At 40.4% G+C, this 15,372-nt stretch overlaps 2 protein-coding genes across 2 annotated transcripts in view; one reads left to right on the forward strand and one right to left on the reverse strand.

Moving 5' to 3' along the window:
* LOC132904955 (protein gustavus) overlaps positions 1–4,651 on the forward strand; it is a 35,671-nt gene extending 31,020 nt beyond the window's left edge. The window contains exons 3-6 of the mRNA XM_060955813.1: positions 287–513; positions 1,754–2,084; positions 2,157–2,315; positions 2,407–4,651. Of these exons, the coding sequence (XP_060811796.1) occupies positions 287–513; positions 1,754–2,084; positions 2,157–2,315; positions 2,407–2,546 (857 nt within the window). The 3' untranslated portion in view covers positions 2,547–4,651. The remainder of the gene's footprint in view (positions 1–286; positions 514–1,753; positions 2,085–2,156; positions 2,316–2,406) is intronic.
* Positions 4,652–10,816: 6,165 nt separating this feature from the next.
* Positions 10,817–13,243, reverse strand: LOC132905046 (uncharacterized). The gene is made up of 4 exons (XM_060955973.1): positions 12,638–13,243; positions 12,280–12,554; positions 11,999–12,129; positions 10,817–11,056 (listed from the first exon to the last, which is right to left on the reverse strand). Exons 1-4 carry the CDS (start codon positions 12,861–12,863, stop codon positions 10,918–10,920), a joined length of 771 nt encoding a protein of 256 aa, XP_060811956.1. The 5' UTR covers positions 12,864–13,243; the 3' UTR covers positions 10,817–10,917.
* Between the last annotated feature and the right edge of the window lie 2,129 nt (positions 13,244–15,372).

Below are 15,372 nucleotides of genomic sequence, written 5' to 3' on the forward strand. Positions count from 1 at the left end.
CAAATAAAAATAGTAGCAAAAAAATAAAAGAAACACGAACGCGTTGCAAAAGTCAAAAGGGAAGATCTCCCCGTTCGGTCACGCAGCGATGTGCTTTACAGAGGGGAGATGTCCCTATTCGGTTGGCTAAGTGTTAAGAGGCGATTCGAATGCGAAATGAAATCGTTTTATTAAAATTCTCTATGGGGTTAGAATCGCGTTAAGTTTCAAGGTATTATAGAATATGATGTATAGAATATGATATGAAATGAATGACTAACGGATCTTTTTATTTTTATTTTTTCAGGTGTGAAAAGCGTGACACGTGAGGCTGCAGCTGGATCTGTTGGTGGAGTTGGCGTCGGCGGTGGCGGCGTCGTAGCGTACAAACCCGTGGTACCAAGAGAGCTGGCGCAACACTTCGCGAGGCCACCACGGCTCGATGTCCTGCTCGACATGCCACCCGCTTCGCGGGAGACGCAGATTCATCATAGCTGGAACGCCAACGACCGTAGCCTCAACATATTCGTCAAGGTATATATCCCATGAACGCACACGGTGAACTTGGAATATTCGCTACGATCTTTCAAAATTCCTTCGTTCTTTACTGTTTGTAAATTTAGTTTGACGCGTTGTTTTTTCAAAATATATCCATTATTCCAGTTTTTTATACTACATTTCTAAAGATTCCTTCTACGTCTCTACATTGATATAGTCCAGAGGAGATGCTTCCTATATTAACACTAGAGAACTGCCACACCAATTAAATTGACTGGTTTTACAAATTTATTTTAAAATTCCTACTTCGTGTTATATTTTTTCCGTAATGATGTAATGACTTTCGCAACGATAACTAAAAGAATAATATAACGAATTTTATTTTGTTTTTTATGTATTCAAAGCCAAAATAATTTTGTATCAAGGCTACTTATACCAATGCCAGTCAAAACGACTAGTACTTGTCAAAGTGTAAAAGAGTCCTGCAATCTGTTTCTCGAGCTCCAATTAACCAGTTTCCTCATTTTGTACAACTTCCCACACGTTTTTAAAATTTTTATCGCGCATCCATCGACATGGCGATATCAGTTATCAGGAAAATTCCGGATCGATCGCTAGATCGCTAGATGCTAACATTAGAAATACCACATCAGTCAAAATTTCTGGCTCAACGATTTTATAAATGTGTCAACCCTCGTTTAGGGATTCTAGATGGATTGATAATAGCAAAAATCTACTACATAACATGAATTGCTTCTGTAAAAAAAGTAATAAATCAATAAATATAAAAATATTCTATTATTACGTATTTTTAGAAACTAGTCATTTTGGCTGATTTTGGTAGAAATAGCTTCGTGTTAACTATCGGTAGTTCTAGTGTTAAAATACTTACTCAGCCGCGCATTTTTCTAAGTATCGGGGATTAATATTCGCTATTTAAGAAACAAAGAGATCTAGAAATGATTTAAGTCGACTATATTTTGCGGTAACGGTTATATTTACAAATTTCACATATATTTTATACAAAACATCAAATGCAATACAATAAAATATGTAGTTGTACTGTATGTATCGGGGACTAACATTCACTACTTAACAAACAAAGAGATCTAGAAATGATTTAAGTCGACTATATTTTGCGGTAACGATTATATTTACAAATTTCTCATATATTTTATACAAAACATCAAATGCAATACAATAAAATGTGTGTATAATAAATTAAGAAACGTGTATTTGTACTGTACGTGTTATTGACGAATGATTTCTATTTCAGGATGATGACAAATTAACGTTTCACCGACACCCAGTGGCTCAAAGCACAGATTGCATAAGGGGGAGGGTAGGTTACACGAAAGGTATGCATGTCTGGGAACTGTTCTGGAGCACGAGGCAAAGAGGCACGCACGCCGTAGTGGGCGTCGCGACGGCAGAGGCACCTCTTCACAGCGTCGGATACCAGAGCCTGGTTGGCAATAATGAACAAAGTTGGGGTTGGGATCTCGGTAGAAACAAGCTTTTGCACGACTCGAAGAACAATGCCGGTGTCACGTACCCGGCTCTACTTAAACCCGACGAAACGTTCATTGTTCCTGACAAATTCCTCGGTAAATAATGTTATAATTTCGCAAAATACTAATACCTTTTGTAACACGTACTAATGAAAATTTCTTTTTCAGTGGTCTTGGACATGGACGAAGGTACGTTAGCTTTTGTCGTGGATGGTCAATACCTTGGAGTCGCATTCAAAGGCCTTAAGGGCAAAAAGCTGCATCCTATTGTATCCGCAGTATGGGGACATTGTGAAATCACGATGAAATATATCGGTGGACTTGATCGTAAGTAACGATAGAATCGTTAAACGTTTGAATAATCTTATATGTATGTTTAAAATTAATGAAGTAATAACGTAATTCGTAATTGTTTCAGCTGAACCTTTGCCTTTGATGGATTTGTGTCGAAGAGTGATTCGAAAACGAATCGGCAAGGATAAGATAGACGAGAAAGTGAATGCGCTGAGCTTGCCGTTAGCGGTGAAGACTTATCTCCTGTATCGTGACAGGAGGTAACTACCGAGTGCTAGCTCCGAAACCATTACCACCACGATTACGACTGTGAACACCACCGCCCTATTCAATTATTGCCACCACGACGCACAGGGGAACGCCCGCTACCCCGTCGCAAGCCACCGAACGCACCAGCCCATAAGCCGCTTGTACGATCCATGGTGTTTGTATCCATGTAAGGATAAATCGAGACGAGCACGATCAACGTGGTCGCGTACGTTGTCGTCGTCGTCGTCGTCGTCGTCGTCGTCGTCGTCGTCGTCGTCATCGTCGTCGTCGTCGTCGTCTTCGTCTTCGTCTTCGTCTACGTCTACGTCCACGTCTACGTCTACGTCTACGTCATCCTCATCATCATCGTTGGCATGATATTTGTCACCATTATCATATGTTCATCATTATCGTTGACTGTTATCATTAACAGTCGTTGTTAATCTGATCGTTATCGTCGTTGTCGTTCCCGCATACGATCGGACGAAGCTACGTGAAAAAGAAAAGAATCGGACGCGCAGACGGGACACATACGCGAACCGTATCAGGTCTAGCGAATTATTTAAATAATATTGTTGTCTTGTGTTAACGTCGATATCATTAAAATCTTGACGAAGTCTTTATTAATTGTTAATAATGAAAAAGTGACGTACGATACAGTTAAATAGGTTTCCGAGCATATCGCTCGACACTGTTATTTCTTTAGTTTATTTTCTTTTCCTTCTTTTTATTTTTTTTCTTTTTTTTTTTTTTTTCTTTTTTTTTAGTCCTTTAACTTGTCGCGTTACTAAAACGTTCTGCGTCTGACGAAGAAGATGCAAGGTGAGAAATCGAGGACCTGAGTGTGAGGATGAGAATACATACATGTGCGGTTCGGTCAAGAGGAAAAAGCAATAGAAAAAAATGATCACAAGGAAAATAGTTCTTCACACAGTTGGCCAGTAAAACGTTTAGTCGAGTCTAAAGGCTGATACGGATAACGTTTCGGTTATTAGTCAACAATGGGTAGCGGGCTTGTTCTAGTCCGGGCACACTGCGCTAATAGAAAACGAGAAGAAAATGGGATAGAAACGTACATTTGCTTCACAACTTGAGCGAAGAAAAAAATCGACGAAACTTCAAGTAGATGTCACTATGCGGACAGTTGTTGTTCACGCGGCTACCGAAAAGGAAAATGTGTGTATAGTGACGAAGATGCCAGTCGATCGAACAGCCACCTTCCAATAGACTCATTTTTCAAATATTTTCTAAGCATGCTAGGTCTAATAAAATATAGTGGTGTACATGGTTCGTGGATAGACATGAGAAAAACAAAAGCGAATTTCATATACACATATATATATACATATATATATACACACATATATGTACATATATATATATATATATGTATATGCGATTCAATGAGTAACATGCCTCTGATTGTTCTGTGTATTTCATCTTATTTTGTTGTTCGTTTAGTTAGAAGAAATCCTTAAAGGAAACATACGTATCACAGTTAGAAATTATCACTAAATGACGTTTGAGCGGAACTCTACGAACAAAGGAGCCACGAAAACTTATAGCGTTATAAGAACATCTATTATTTGAAGATGTTGCGAAAAGAGAAACGATAAACAGCAGTAACTTACCGCGATTAAGTTAACTGAAGTAAAAAAAAGCAAGAAGAGAACGAAGAAGATTAGGTGTACGTAGTTAAACGTTTAGGGCGAGCGAACGAACACGGTCATATTACGGCTGAGTATATTCCAAACACGAATTAAAACTGACTGGGAGAGTGAAAAAGAGAGAAAAAGAACTGTCGCGGCACTAGTGTGTGAATGTTACGTTTATGATACAATGCAAATCATGCCGACGATCCAGAAAATATAATCACGATGACGATGACGGCCATGAATGAATTGCGATGAAAAAATTCTATCGGGCGTGTTGCTACCTATACTATTAGCATGACAAATTATGACTGGTCCCTAGTAACTCTAATCTTACGTTTAATCTTACGTTTGTCGCTTAAGTTTAATCATAATGTGCCGTTTATCGGCGATGTCGATTTGTACATAGGATATAATTATAATAATGATAACAATAATAATAATAATATCTATCGGTACGACACTGAATGTATTGTGGGTAGTGATTGTATCAAAGACCGTAAGGACGAACCGAATGCGAGAAAAGAAAAGAAAAGAAAAGAAAGAAAAAGAAAAGAAAAGAAACGATAAGAAAATATAAATAGAATCCTATAGTATGAAAAGAAAACGCAGAGGCAAAACTGTCGATGAAAATAACGCTCCACTTTTCTCCTTTTGATCACGAAGTACCATTTTATTCTGTTTATTTTATTTCCTTATATTTTTTTTTTTTTTTTTTTTAAATTCTTTAGATTTCTTTACATTTTCTTTATACTTTCCACAAACGAAATAAGATTTCTTGCTGATACCACGCATAGTTGTTCATTCTCGTCGAAAACGATTACAAGAACGCGTCTTCCAGATTGTCTGGCCGGACATACAGTTACACCCTTCGGAAGAAAAAGATTCTTTTTCTTCTAACAAGTGAAAACTTTTATATCATAGATCATGGCCACATTTGTTTAACGACCCACCGAGTTCATCGATATATCGCCAACCGAAGGTTTCAATGACACGCACGATCTCGCAATCGGCAGCCACTGCGCGTCGTGATCTTGCGGTCCTCAATACGCACACCCAAATCCACTGTCTGTTAGAGCAATGTTCACCCTTTTACTATCTTTGCTCGATTTTCCGCTCGATCGAGATCAGTTCTCGAGCTACGGAAAACGCATGACGAAAAAAAGGAAAAATAAATTTAAAAGATTCGTGACGAAGGAAAGAAAAGCGAATGCTCGTCACGAAATTAAAGATAGGGCAAGATCGCACACCGTGTGTGTCGCGTGTTGTACGATCGCGCAGCGGTAAAAATTCACTAAACTAATAACGACTTGACGTCTTTGTCGTGGACGAGAAAACCTCCGCCTAGTTTGTAAGAATAAGGGGATAAAAGAACATAAATAACAAGACAGTTATCTCGAGAGCGGCGTGGCCGGAAATACACACAGTTCGTCGAAAACCTCAGCCTCGTTTGTAAGAATAAAAGAGACAAAAGAAAATAGATAAGAGGCCGGTTCTCTGGAGCGCGGCGTGGCCGGAAATACACACCGTTCGTCGAAAACCTCAAGAAAATAGATAAGAAGACGGTTCTCTCGAGCACAGCATGGACGTCGTGCGTGTTACCTCGTATGCGTGAAACAAATGTCTCCGGATGGAAGTAAACAGAGCACAACAAATAGCGAGTAAAACAAATGAAATTCTAGTGAAAAATACGAAAACTTATATTCTATATGAAAACACATATAGAAGGGAAGAGTCAAAAAATGAGTCATCTATATAAAAGAGGGAGAGAGAGTGAGAGAGAAAGAGAGAGAGACGAAAGGACAAACTCGCACACGCGCAGAGAAAGTATTTTCTTTTTTCCCGGGAGTAATACTTCTCCTCTGATTTCGCGTTGTACCTATTCTTTACCAACTATTTTCTAGAAAACCAACGAATGATTTCATTCTCTCTTTACGCGCGTGTTATGCTCCCAGCTAGAGACAGGTCAGAAAAGAAGGTAATAGCGTTTAGCAAGATTGTTGTATATATTATTGATTAATGATTAATATTAATATTATTATTGTATCGGCTCGATAGTTTAATTGAGTAATCAATTATATCGTGGTAGTCGGCATAATTGTGGATTCAGTTTTTGTACGGTAGGAAAAACGATATATTAATGCGACCGATCGATCGACGAGTATTAAATTGAGAAACGGGTAGGTAAGTTCTCTACGGCTCGTCGCATTACGCTTTCAATTTACTACTCATTTTTAGTTTCTTTTTAGTTTCTTTTCTTTTTCTTTTCATATTTCGTGTCCGAGCGACGATGCTTTCGGGATAAATCACGGACACTTCCATTATTTAAATCGCATCGAAGATTGAACGAGAGATTATGGATTACACCGAATAAAGCAAAGTAAAAAGTAAAGAAACGTGTTTTTATACCGGCGCGTGCTCGTCTTCTGTTGCAACGCGTTTTCTTCTTGCTTTTTTTTTTACATATTTCTTTTACCGATAAGCGTATTTTACATTAATTTTTTTTTTCTACGTTCTAAATTTTAGTATTTCGTATTTCGACATTCATTCGTTTTTAGTTCCGATTATCTCGTAGTATCTTTCGTTTTTTTTTTTTTTTTCTTTTTTTAATACGAAACAAAATGAATTTATGTTCGATTCTACATGATGAACTTAAATGGTTTTCTTTATGCATGGTTGTGCATATTAGACGATACCCCCCTCAACCAGGTTGATCCAATTTTCTCTTTTTACTTAATATAGTTCGTTTTAAAATGAGAATGAATTAGACCAAATTATTTTATCTATATGCGGTTCGATGTAAGGATTGATCGATCGATCCAATGACTCAATGGAATAATATTCCTTTTAGTATGCGTTAAACTTTACCCGTTCAATTCACAAGGACTTCCGTTGATGTTTTGTCAACTCGGATGATCGAATTCAAGAACAAACAAAATAATTATCGATGATTCGTGCGAAAAACTGACAGCTCGATCAATCGATCGTCCAATGGGATATCTTCACAATCGATAAAGAAAACACGATAACGTACTATTAATTTCCGCTGTCGTCGTGGGAAATGTTTGAGAACCACGAGACAGAGGAAAATACAAAAAAAAATTCACGTAGAAAAAGCGTGGGTGTTTCGAAATATTTTTCGTCAACTGCCTGCTGTCTGCCTGTGCAAACTACGTTGCCTCGACAAATATGTCTAATTTATTGACGATATGATAATTAGCAAGACATTTAAGCTGCGTGCGTGTAAGTGATAGCCGACAAAATAAGATGCTGTGTATGTGTGTATGTACGCGTGTGCGTGTACTTTCGGCCGAGAATGAGTGTGAAAGAAGCGAGTAAACTGAAGGGTGAGTGAGAATGAATGAAAGAAAGCCGGAAGAAGGAACGAGCGCGCATCTGGCACCGAGTGGTCTTCGACAGAATATTCGTTCTTTTTCCCCTCTATCTGTACATTGGCAAAAAAAAAAAAATATTAATGGCCAATCAAAATATTTATCCAAATCCGAGAAATAAGCACAACTAAAATAAAGTTGGTTGCGCGGAAAAGGTGAAAGAACGCGATATGTACAAAGACCACTTCCGGCCCGATTTACAAGCCTGTTTCACCTAATGTTCTTTTCTCATGTGTTCTTTTTTTTCCTTTGAAGCCTGAACTATTGCAACGAGCGATCTCACGTCTATTTAAGCATAAGTTTACGAGTTTAGCATGGTATTGCTGTATAGTGGCGAGTGAACGCGAAGAATTTATAAATATGTAATGCCTTAATGTTATATAACGATAATAATGGAATACCGTTACTGTATAATTAGTGACGCGCAAGAAGGACTGCGGAAAACAATGATCGTGACAGTTAGATAGGTCGAAAGGGTGGGTGGTAAGAAAAAAAATGACGAACGAACGAGCAAACATGAAGAAAAAATATGTGTAACAGACAAGATATCAAAGGGGAATGTAGTATGTGCGGCCGTTTGTCTCCATTCTGTTCGTGATTTGATATTTTTTTATAATTCAGACGACGAGGGCGAACGATATTAGAGAGAAAGAGAGAGGAAGTGAGTATAAATGGAGCGTGTATAGAGAACGGACTGCTATCTAAAATAGTTCAGGCTAGATGTCGATGTTTGTAGCAGATAAAGAACAAAAAAAAAAACACAACACAGCATATTGTAATTAAAATTAAAAGTCATTAATATCGTGTGCTTTTTTACTCGCCCGCTATTCGCATCCCTCTTCTCGTTAATGACCCTTCAAGGACTTCGTACCTATCTCGTAGTCGCTTCATTTTCGCGTTTCATTCTTTCCTTGCAACTCGCGTTCCTACTATTCTTCGTCAGGGCACCGATTGGCAACTACTTCGATTCGGCTGCCTCTTCGTTTCCGTCTATCTTCGAAATCTCGCTCAAAGGTCTAACGATTTCCCTTTGCGCTATCTTTGCACGGAGATTCAGCGTTATCCAACAAACTCAACGGGTTGGAATTGATGTAATTTCGAGACTCCATATCCACGCTCGGTATCTTCGAGAATTCTGGTCGAGGATGTTCGTTCGTCTTGCTGAATTAAATTCATTTTTTGTTTTTATATTGAGACGATCTTCGTGGCCACCCCGCGCTCTCCGGGGAGAGCTTCTACTTCTACAGCTAGTTTAAACACCTCAGTCTGTTACAATCTTTGCTGCCCATCTTACGAGTAGAAACATCTCCCTCCTTCGCGTTTACTTCGACGGTGTTCAAGTTAAGATGTTGACTGATGGAATAGTTAGTAACAAGTCCGGTTATGTTTGTGAAGGCGATATTTATACCGAACTAGCGATGGGTGTTGGGTAACAACGTGGGTGTGACAATCGCCACGCACTACACACCTATTTACTGTGGTGTAAGTTAAAGGTGACTTACTCAGGTTGTTGCACTTCGATGCGACGTGTCCGTACTCCGTTTGGTGTCTTTACTCTTCGTTGGACACTTCGCACTTGGATGATTCTTGTTTCCGCATAGGAAACATCGTCGCACTGCTTCCTGCGCTGCGACTCGTCCTCTTTGATCTTTTTTCAATCCGTTTGGCTTTCGTCTTCGCATTTTCTTTCGTGGCTTCGTACAGGGCAAGCTTCACTTTTAACTTTATTTGCCACGAATTCCGTCGATGTTGTATTTTATTGCGGACGAACTTCCATCGCTCACTCGCTTCGCTATGTCGAACATTTTGTAGACATCTTGGTCCTGGTCCTTGGCTCGACGCGATAAGTCTTTATGCACCTTGCACGCATCCACTTTTTGCACAAATTCGGTACTCGGCGTTTTCTTCGTAGTCTTTTACAACACCGTTCGTAGTGAAGAAACAATTTTGCCGAAGCACATCAGTTCACTCGCAAAGGACACACATCTTCTCAAAATCCAACAAGCAGCTTCGTACAGTTACATTATGATCACACCACCGAACGTGTTCACGGACTTTAACGTCTCTAAATATTGAAACGTGCTGCTGTTGGCTGCCACACGCGTTTCGAACACTTCGCGCTCTTCATCCTCGTCTACTTCGACTTTGTGGTACTCGATCACCAAAGCCGTGACAATTCTTTGGCGCCCTTTCACTAGTTGTTTTTAATCTTCGTCTCGTGGGTACGTTTATCTATTTCTCGACTTTTATTCTTTTGAATCGCTTTTGCCGATTTAGCCATGCCCCTGTCTTCCGTATCAACGATGATGTTATCCGAGTTTTATCAATCTGTTTTGTTCGACGATTCAATCTTGACGAGCACCGAAAATTTGTAGAAACTTTTATTTTCTCTGGTTAGCGATGTCTGCAGAGTTAACTTACAACGACTGTACAACTCCGAGTAACGATCAACCCGTAACTACTCGCAGGTTCCTTGCTACTCACTCGCAACTGTCCTGCTACTGAATTCGTGACGGAGGTCTTAGTATTACTGTGCTGTCAACTGACTAACGGCTGTCTTCTATACCACGATTTTGGCATTCCTAGCACAAGGAAGGGGGTGAACTATGGTCACGTGCACCTTCTTTAATTACTCTGAGTCATGAGAGGCCACAGGTATACGGATCTGACTTAACATTTCTAAATTTTCCCTATTCTGTTAATACTTTTATTGTTTTCTACCTGTAGTACATCCGGATTATTACCAATGACTTTCTCCGATATTACGATATTTTAGTGAATAGGATAAATTTGTATATCTCTAAGAAGAGGACAAATTAAGAAACAAAGAAAGGAAAGAAATATTTTCATAAATTTTTTATCCTAATCTCATTACTATCCAACGCTAAATTTTTTTCTATCAAAATATAATAAATAAGAATAAATTTTATCAAAAGTCATTCGAGGTATTTAACTGTTTTATTAATTTATTTAACTGTTCATTTCCACATTTCATTTAGCATATACATATGTACATTTCATCGTTAATCCATTGGAAGTATTTATATTTTGTTTAATAATATATTTCTCGTTTAATAATTGGAAACTGTAACTATTTCAATAAAATTGACCACTTTCCACGTATCCGTATAAAGTTTATATGACATGAAAGACCACGCAGTAACATAGATTACAGTCACTGTATCCCTTGAATAATCCGCGAACTGTACGCGGTAGCAGGAAAGCTCTAAATAAAAAATAGAACGCATCCCTCTTCTTCTTCTTACTATCATATATTTTATTTCTATCATACATGTAACGTACATATTCTCATAAGTAAGTTTTAGTTGATCGCGTGTTTCTCTACGATCCTGAAGAAACTTCTTCGTCGCAGCCTCTGTAAAGCACCTCGCACTCCTCACCACGAACTCCTGCCTCCCCGGCATCTCGTACCAATCGGAACCAGCCAGAAGACGATTTCAAAGATTTCTCCACGCTTCGTCTGAAAGCAGACGAACAACCTGAATCAACTCCCTCTTCCTCGCGAAATATCCACAACCGCGATATTCCTTGCCAAGGCAGAAAAGTGAGAAGCATTTCTAACACGTTGAATGCCACGGCTGTCACTGGTGACCGACGCATCAAGATTAGTATACAATTGTTATAAATTGTTTATTATTACCATCGTTACTAGAATGACGTGACAAAATTAATTCAGTATAAAGCATATAAAAATAGTTTTATTTATACATGAAATATAAATTTAGTACGTGCGCCCCCAGCAGTGGCTGTCGAACATGGGAAAACCCGCTTTTAATTAAGCGAACAATGACCATACTGAGCGTTTCGATTTGAAAGGTATATGATGAGAATTAAAGGGCTTGAGAGTAGAATAGAAAATGCTAAGCCTTCTGCCGGTTCTTTGGGATTATTGTGGCTTCGAAAAAGTATGATCCAGGGATGTATTGCAGTTTATGGTAAGTCCGCCACGTAACAACACGGAACAATTATTTAGCAACACAAACAAGCTACATGAGATAATTCATAGTCGCAAAGAATAAGCGAATCGAACGAAATTGCATAAAATTGCGCCATGGAGGTCACCGGTGACCTCAACGAGGTAAATTCATTAAAACGATGATTATACACACCGTAACGTATCTCTTGTTGGTAATATTTCGACATTATATGTATCGCAAAATAAAAAATTGATCGTGACGCCACGGCCAAACCTTGTAAAACTGCCGTGGTATTCAACGTGTCGATATTCCTACGGCGTGCAAATGGCATTTCGAGAAATAAGAGTAAGATACGTCGAAGTTCTGCCGGTCCGGATACCACGACTCGCGTTCGTTCGCGTGACGACACTCTGAATATTAAATTTCTACGCCGCGTCGCGCTGGAAACTGGCCGCAAAGCAATATCGTCGTGTTCTGGAACTCACGTTAAGTACTTGGCCAATATCTTGCCGGTAGCACCGAACGCTTTCGAGAGCTTCCGATTCTCCAAGCACACGGTTCTCTGTATACATCGTACCCTAGCGTCTTCGTCGAGAACGTCTTCCTGTTCCGGTGTCTGAGACCAACATAGCAAGGACTATCGTTAAAACTTTCAACGACCATCTCGTTATACAACTATAAGAAACTTTGCATCGAATTATCGTCGATATAAAGAATATCTTTATTACAGAACGAGCCAGCGAACGTTTACGCGTCAAATCCTTACCACTGAATCGAAATTATACGCAGCATACAGCTCTCTTTTCTTCCTGGCAGACAGCACGTCCGTCAAAATGTCTCTGTGCTTCGCGTTCACGATCGTGTTCTGAATAATCGCGAAGAGCAACAGTAAACCGATGAAGCTGACGATTACGAGCTGCTTCGAAGATGGTCCAAGCGGGTAATCGATCGAGTGAGCTACTGGGTAGCTGAAATGTGGATTATCGTACACGTAAGGCAGCAGGTTTTCGCTCCCGTGACGAACGAACGTTCTCTGCGGCGCTGAAAAGCGTAACGATGTTAGCATTTTCCAATATCTATGTCCTCGTCACGATAATTGATCAAAGAAACACGCGAAACGTTACCGAGGAGATAATTATTGGCAGGTACAGGTAGAGTGGGAGGACGCGCGAGAAGCTCGGAAGAACGCGTCATATCCGGTCGAAGCGCGGATTCCTCTCTGCTCGGTGATTCCAGGACGGAGCCATTTCCGGAGAACGGAAACACCGTAGTCTTTGTATCTTGAGCGACGATCGACACTGTGAACGCGCTTAATAATGGAAGAGCTTTCGTCGTTACAGGGAACAACATTTTTCCTTTCGCACGAATCTTTTATCCGACGAGTGGCTTTCGTTATTGTGTTTGTCGTTGGCTTTCGATGAAAGAGGAATGAATTATGCTACGCGACTGACACAGGCTCGATGGCGTTCGGTGGTCTTAAGAAGGTGGAAGGAAGAACAGCTTCGTGACGTAAGCAATTGAAGCAGAAGGCACGAGAAGCGAAAAAACAAAGTAGCGGCAATTTCAGAAATTGCGGCCATCATTCGGCCCGCTGAGCTATCCCGCGACTTCACGCAGAAAACGCCATGACTTATCCTCGAAACGGTGGTTTCTGTAATGGCAGGCGAATAGGCAGAATCTTTTATTCGCGACGTGATTTTATGCTTGGAGAAACTACGTCTACGAGGTAGACTTTTATTCTAAGTAACTTCTCTCTCGTTAAAGTCGAAGAAGAAGAACGAATGAAACTCGGAAGAGAGAAAGCATAGAAAAAGTTAAACAAACGGAGCAAAGACAACAAAAACGGAATAGCATTGCCGACGATGATTCACAAGGTACATCGTGGTCTTTGATACGAGGCAACAAAGGGTGTCTAAGCTTCTCTTCGCAATTGATCCGGCAATTCCTGCGAGACAGAAACTTTCCAATTACAACGGTATACGCGACGAACCGTAACATTTAGCCAATCGTAAAAATAAAAGGTAAATCGAAATCGCCGATGCGCGGCCACTCCGCTCGCACACGCGAGCGTATCACAACGAAGAAACAAAGGATTGCCTGATTTCGAGTGCGTAAAAAAATAAAAGAAAGAAACGTCGTGTTTGATGTAAATGTTCGAACAACGAACAGGGGGCCGAGAGTGTGGGCAAATCGGTTGGTTAGGTTGGCTGCTGAATCCAAGGGGTTGCTATGGCGATGGGACGGTCGTCGCTGGCGGGGAGGGAACAGAGGGCTGTTGCCTGGAGGGTTCGTCTGTCTGGAGCCCTTCTAAAGGGGATGATGTTCTTCGCTCTGTCTGTCTGGACTGCTACTCGGTAGTTTTGCACCGAGTCAGCTGTTTCGCGGACGTTTCCTCCATAAGATATCCCTAAACAACGAATTAACTCACCGTTGCTTGCTTTTTACCACCGTGTAACCCTTCCTCGACATTTTCATCGGATCTTCTTAAGAAATCAACGACAAATTATTTTACCGTCGTAAATGAGATTGTAGAGGTTCGACTCGATTCTCTGCGAGCGAAATAAGCTGACTTCCAGATGAAAAATATAATTCAGAATTGCGTTAACAGCTGGTTAAAATGCGTAAATTCGCGAACACGAGACATCACCGCGATACTTTGCCGGGGAAGGGTTCCCGAAGGTTTAATAAGAAGAAAGTTCTTCCAGTTCTCGTGACAAGTCTCGGGAAATAATGGACCGATCCTTGCTCTATATTCTCCGCGCTTCCGCAGAGGAAATTTTCGCTCTCTCGTTTCCAACTTTCCTCCTCGACTATTTATTAGTCGTTCCGCTGGTCCAGTTTTTACGACCATATGTATCAACATCTTCGAAAAGTCCAGGTCCCTGTTAACCGCCACAAATACGGTAGTCGCTATCAGAGTCAATAATTGTCACAGTGCACTTTCAACCCCAGGTGACACGTTTTCCTTAGGTAGTGAAGCATACGGTATCCTTGGGACTGCGCTTCTTTGAAAGCCACCGGGAAAATGGAACGTCTATGTACCCTGGCTTATAAATAGCTACTCTGCGTTGCATCCTTTTTTTTTTTTTTTTTTATAGATCGCTCTAAGATAAAACGCATTTCGACGAACCACCTCCCTGGAAACTCTCATCGATAACAAAACGATTGCCCCTATTCGTGTCTCGCAGAGAAAGAAAGAGGAAAGGAATATCTTAGAATCTTTCTAAGCGAATGTAATTTTAAAGGCGATACGTCTTCGTATCTATGAAATACGGACGTTCTGGCGACAACAAGGAACATGGAGATTATACTCTCGTCGGGCGTTGCCAGTTTATCGCGAACAATAAAAGCGGGCTTGTGTTTTTTTTCTAGAGCTGCGTACGTGTATCGGGGTCACATCGATAGACACACCGCGTGAACAAGACGCGGTTTCACGCCAACGCGACGCGAGCAAGCATTATATTTTTAGTACGCTTTTACAGCAGCCGCCCTATGCTCGGACACCTTGCACGCTGACTTTTTATCACGGTCCAATCGAAACCGCTCGGCCTGCAATCAGAGCTTCGTTAGCAGCCCTTTTATGCGGCCAGTTGACTACAGCTGCTAGACACCACCCACCCCTCCAGTCGATTTACCCCAGCCTGGCATCTACCTTTTTCTTGAACCTGTATTACGCTGTTTTTTTTCCTTTTATTACTATTTTCTCCCTACATTTTTCCTATTTTTGTTTGCGATTAATTGTAGGCCACTTCATGACCCATTTCTACGTATTTATTTATGGAAGCAAAGCCTCTCTCATCCAGTTTACTTTGCTGGCCGAAGAAAGCGATGAAAATTGTTGTAAGAAGACTCTGCGACA

This window comes from Bombus pascuorum, chromosome 3 (assembly GCF_905332965.1).
Source record: "Bombus pascuorum chromosome 3, iyBomPasc1.1, whole genome shotgun sequence".
Taxonomy (NCBI): Eukaryota; Metazoa; Arthropoda; class Insecta; order Hymenoptera; family Apidae; genus Bombus; species Bombus pascuorum.

Coding starts and splice junctions, on each gene's coding strand:
- LOC132905046 (XM_060955973.1), bottom strand. CDS start 12,863: ATGTTGTTCCCTGTAACGACGAAAGCTCTTCCATTATTAAGCGCGTTC. Junction 12,130..12,279: donor CGTATAATTTCGATTCAGTG/GTAAGGATTTGA, acceptor TGTTGGTCTCAG/ACACCGGAACAGGAAGACGT. Junction 11,057..11,998: donor ATATTGGCCAAGTACTTAAC/GTGAGTTCCAGA, acceptor GTCTGCTTTCAG/ACGAAGCGTGGAGAAATCTT.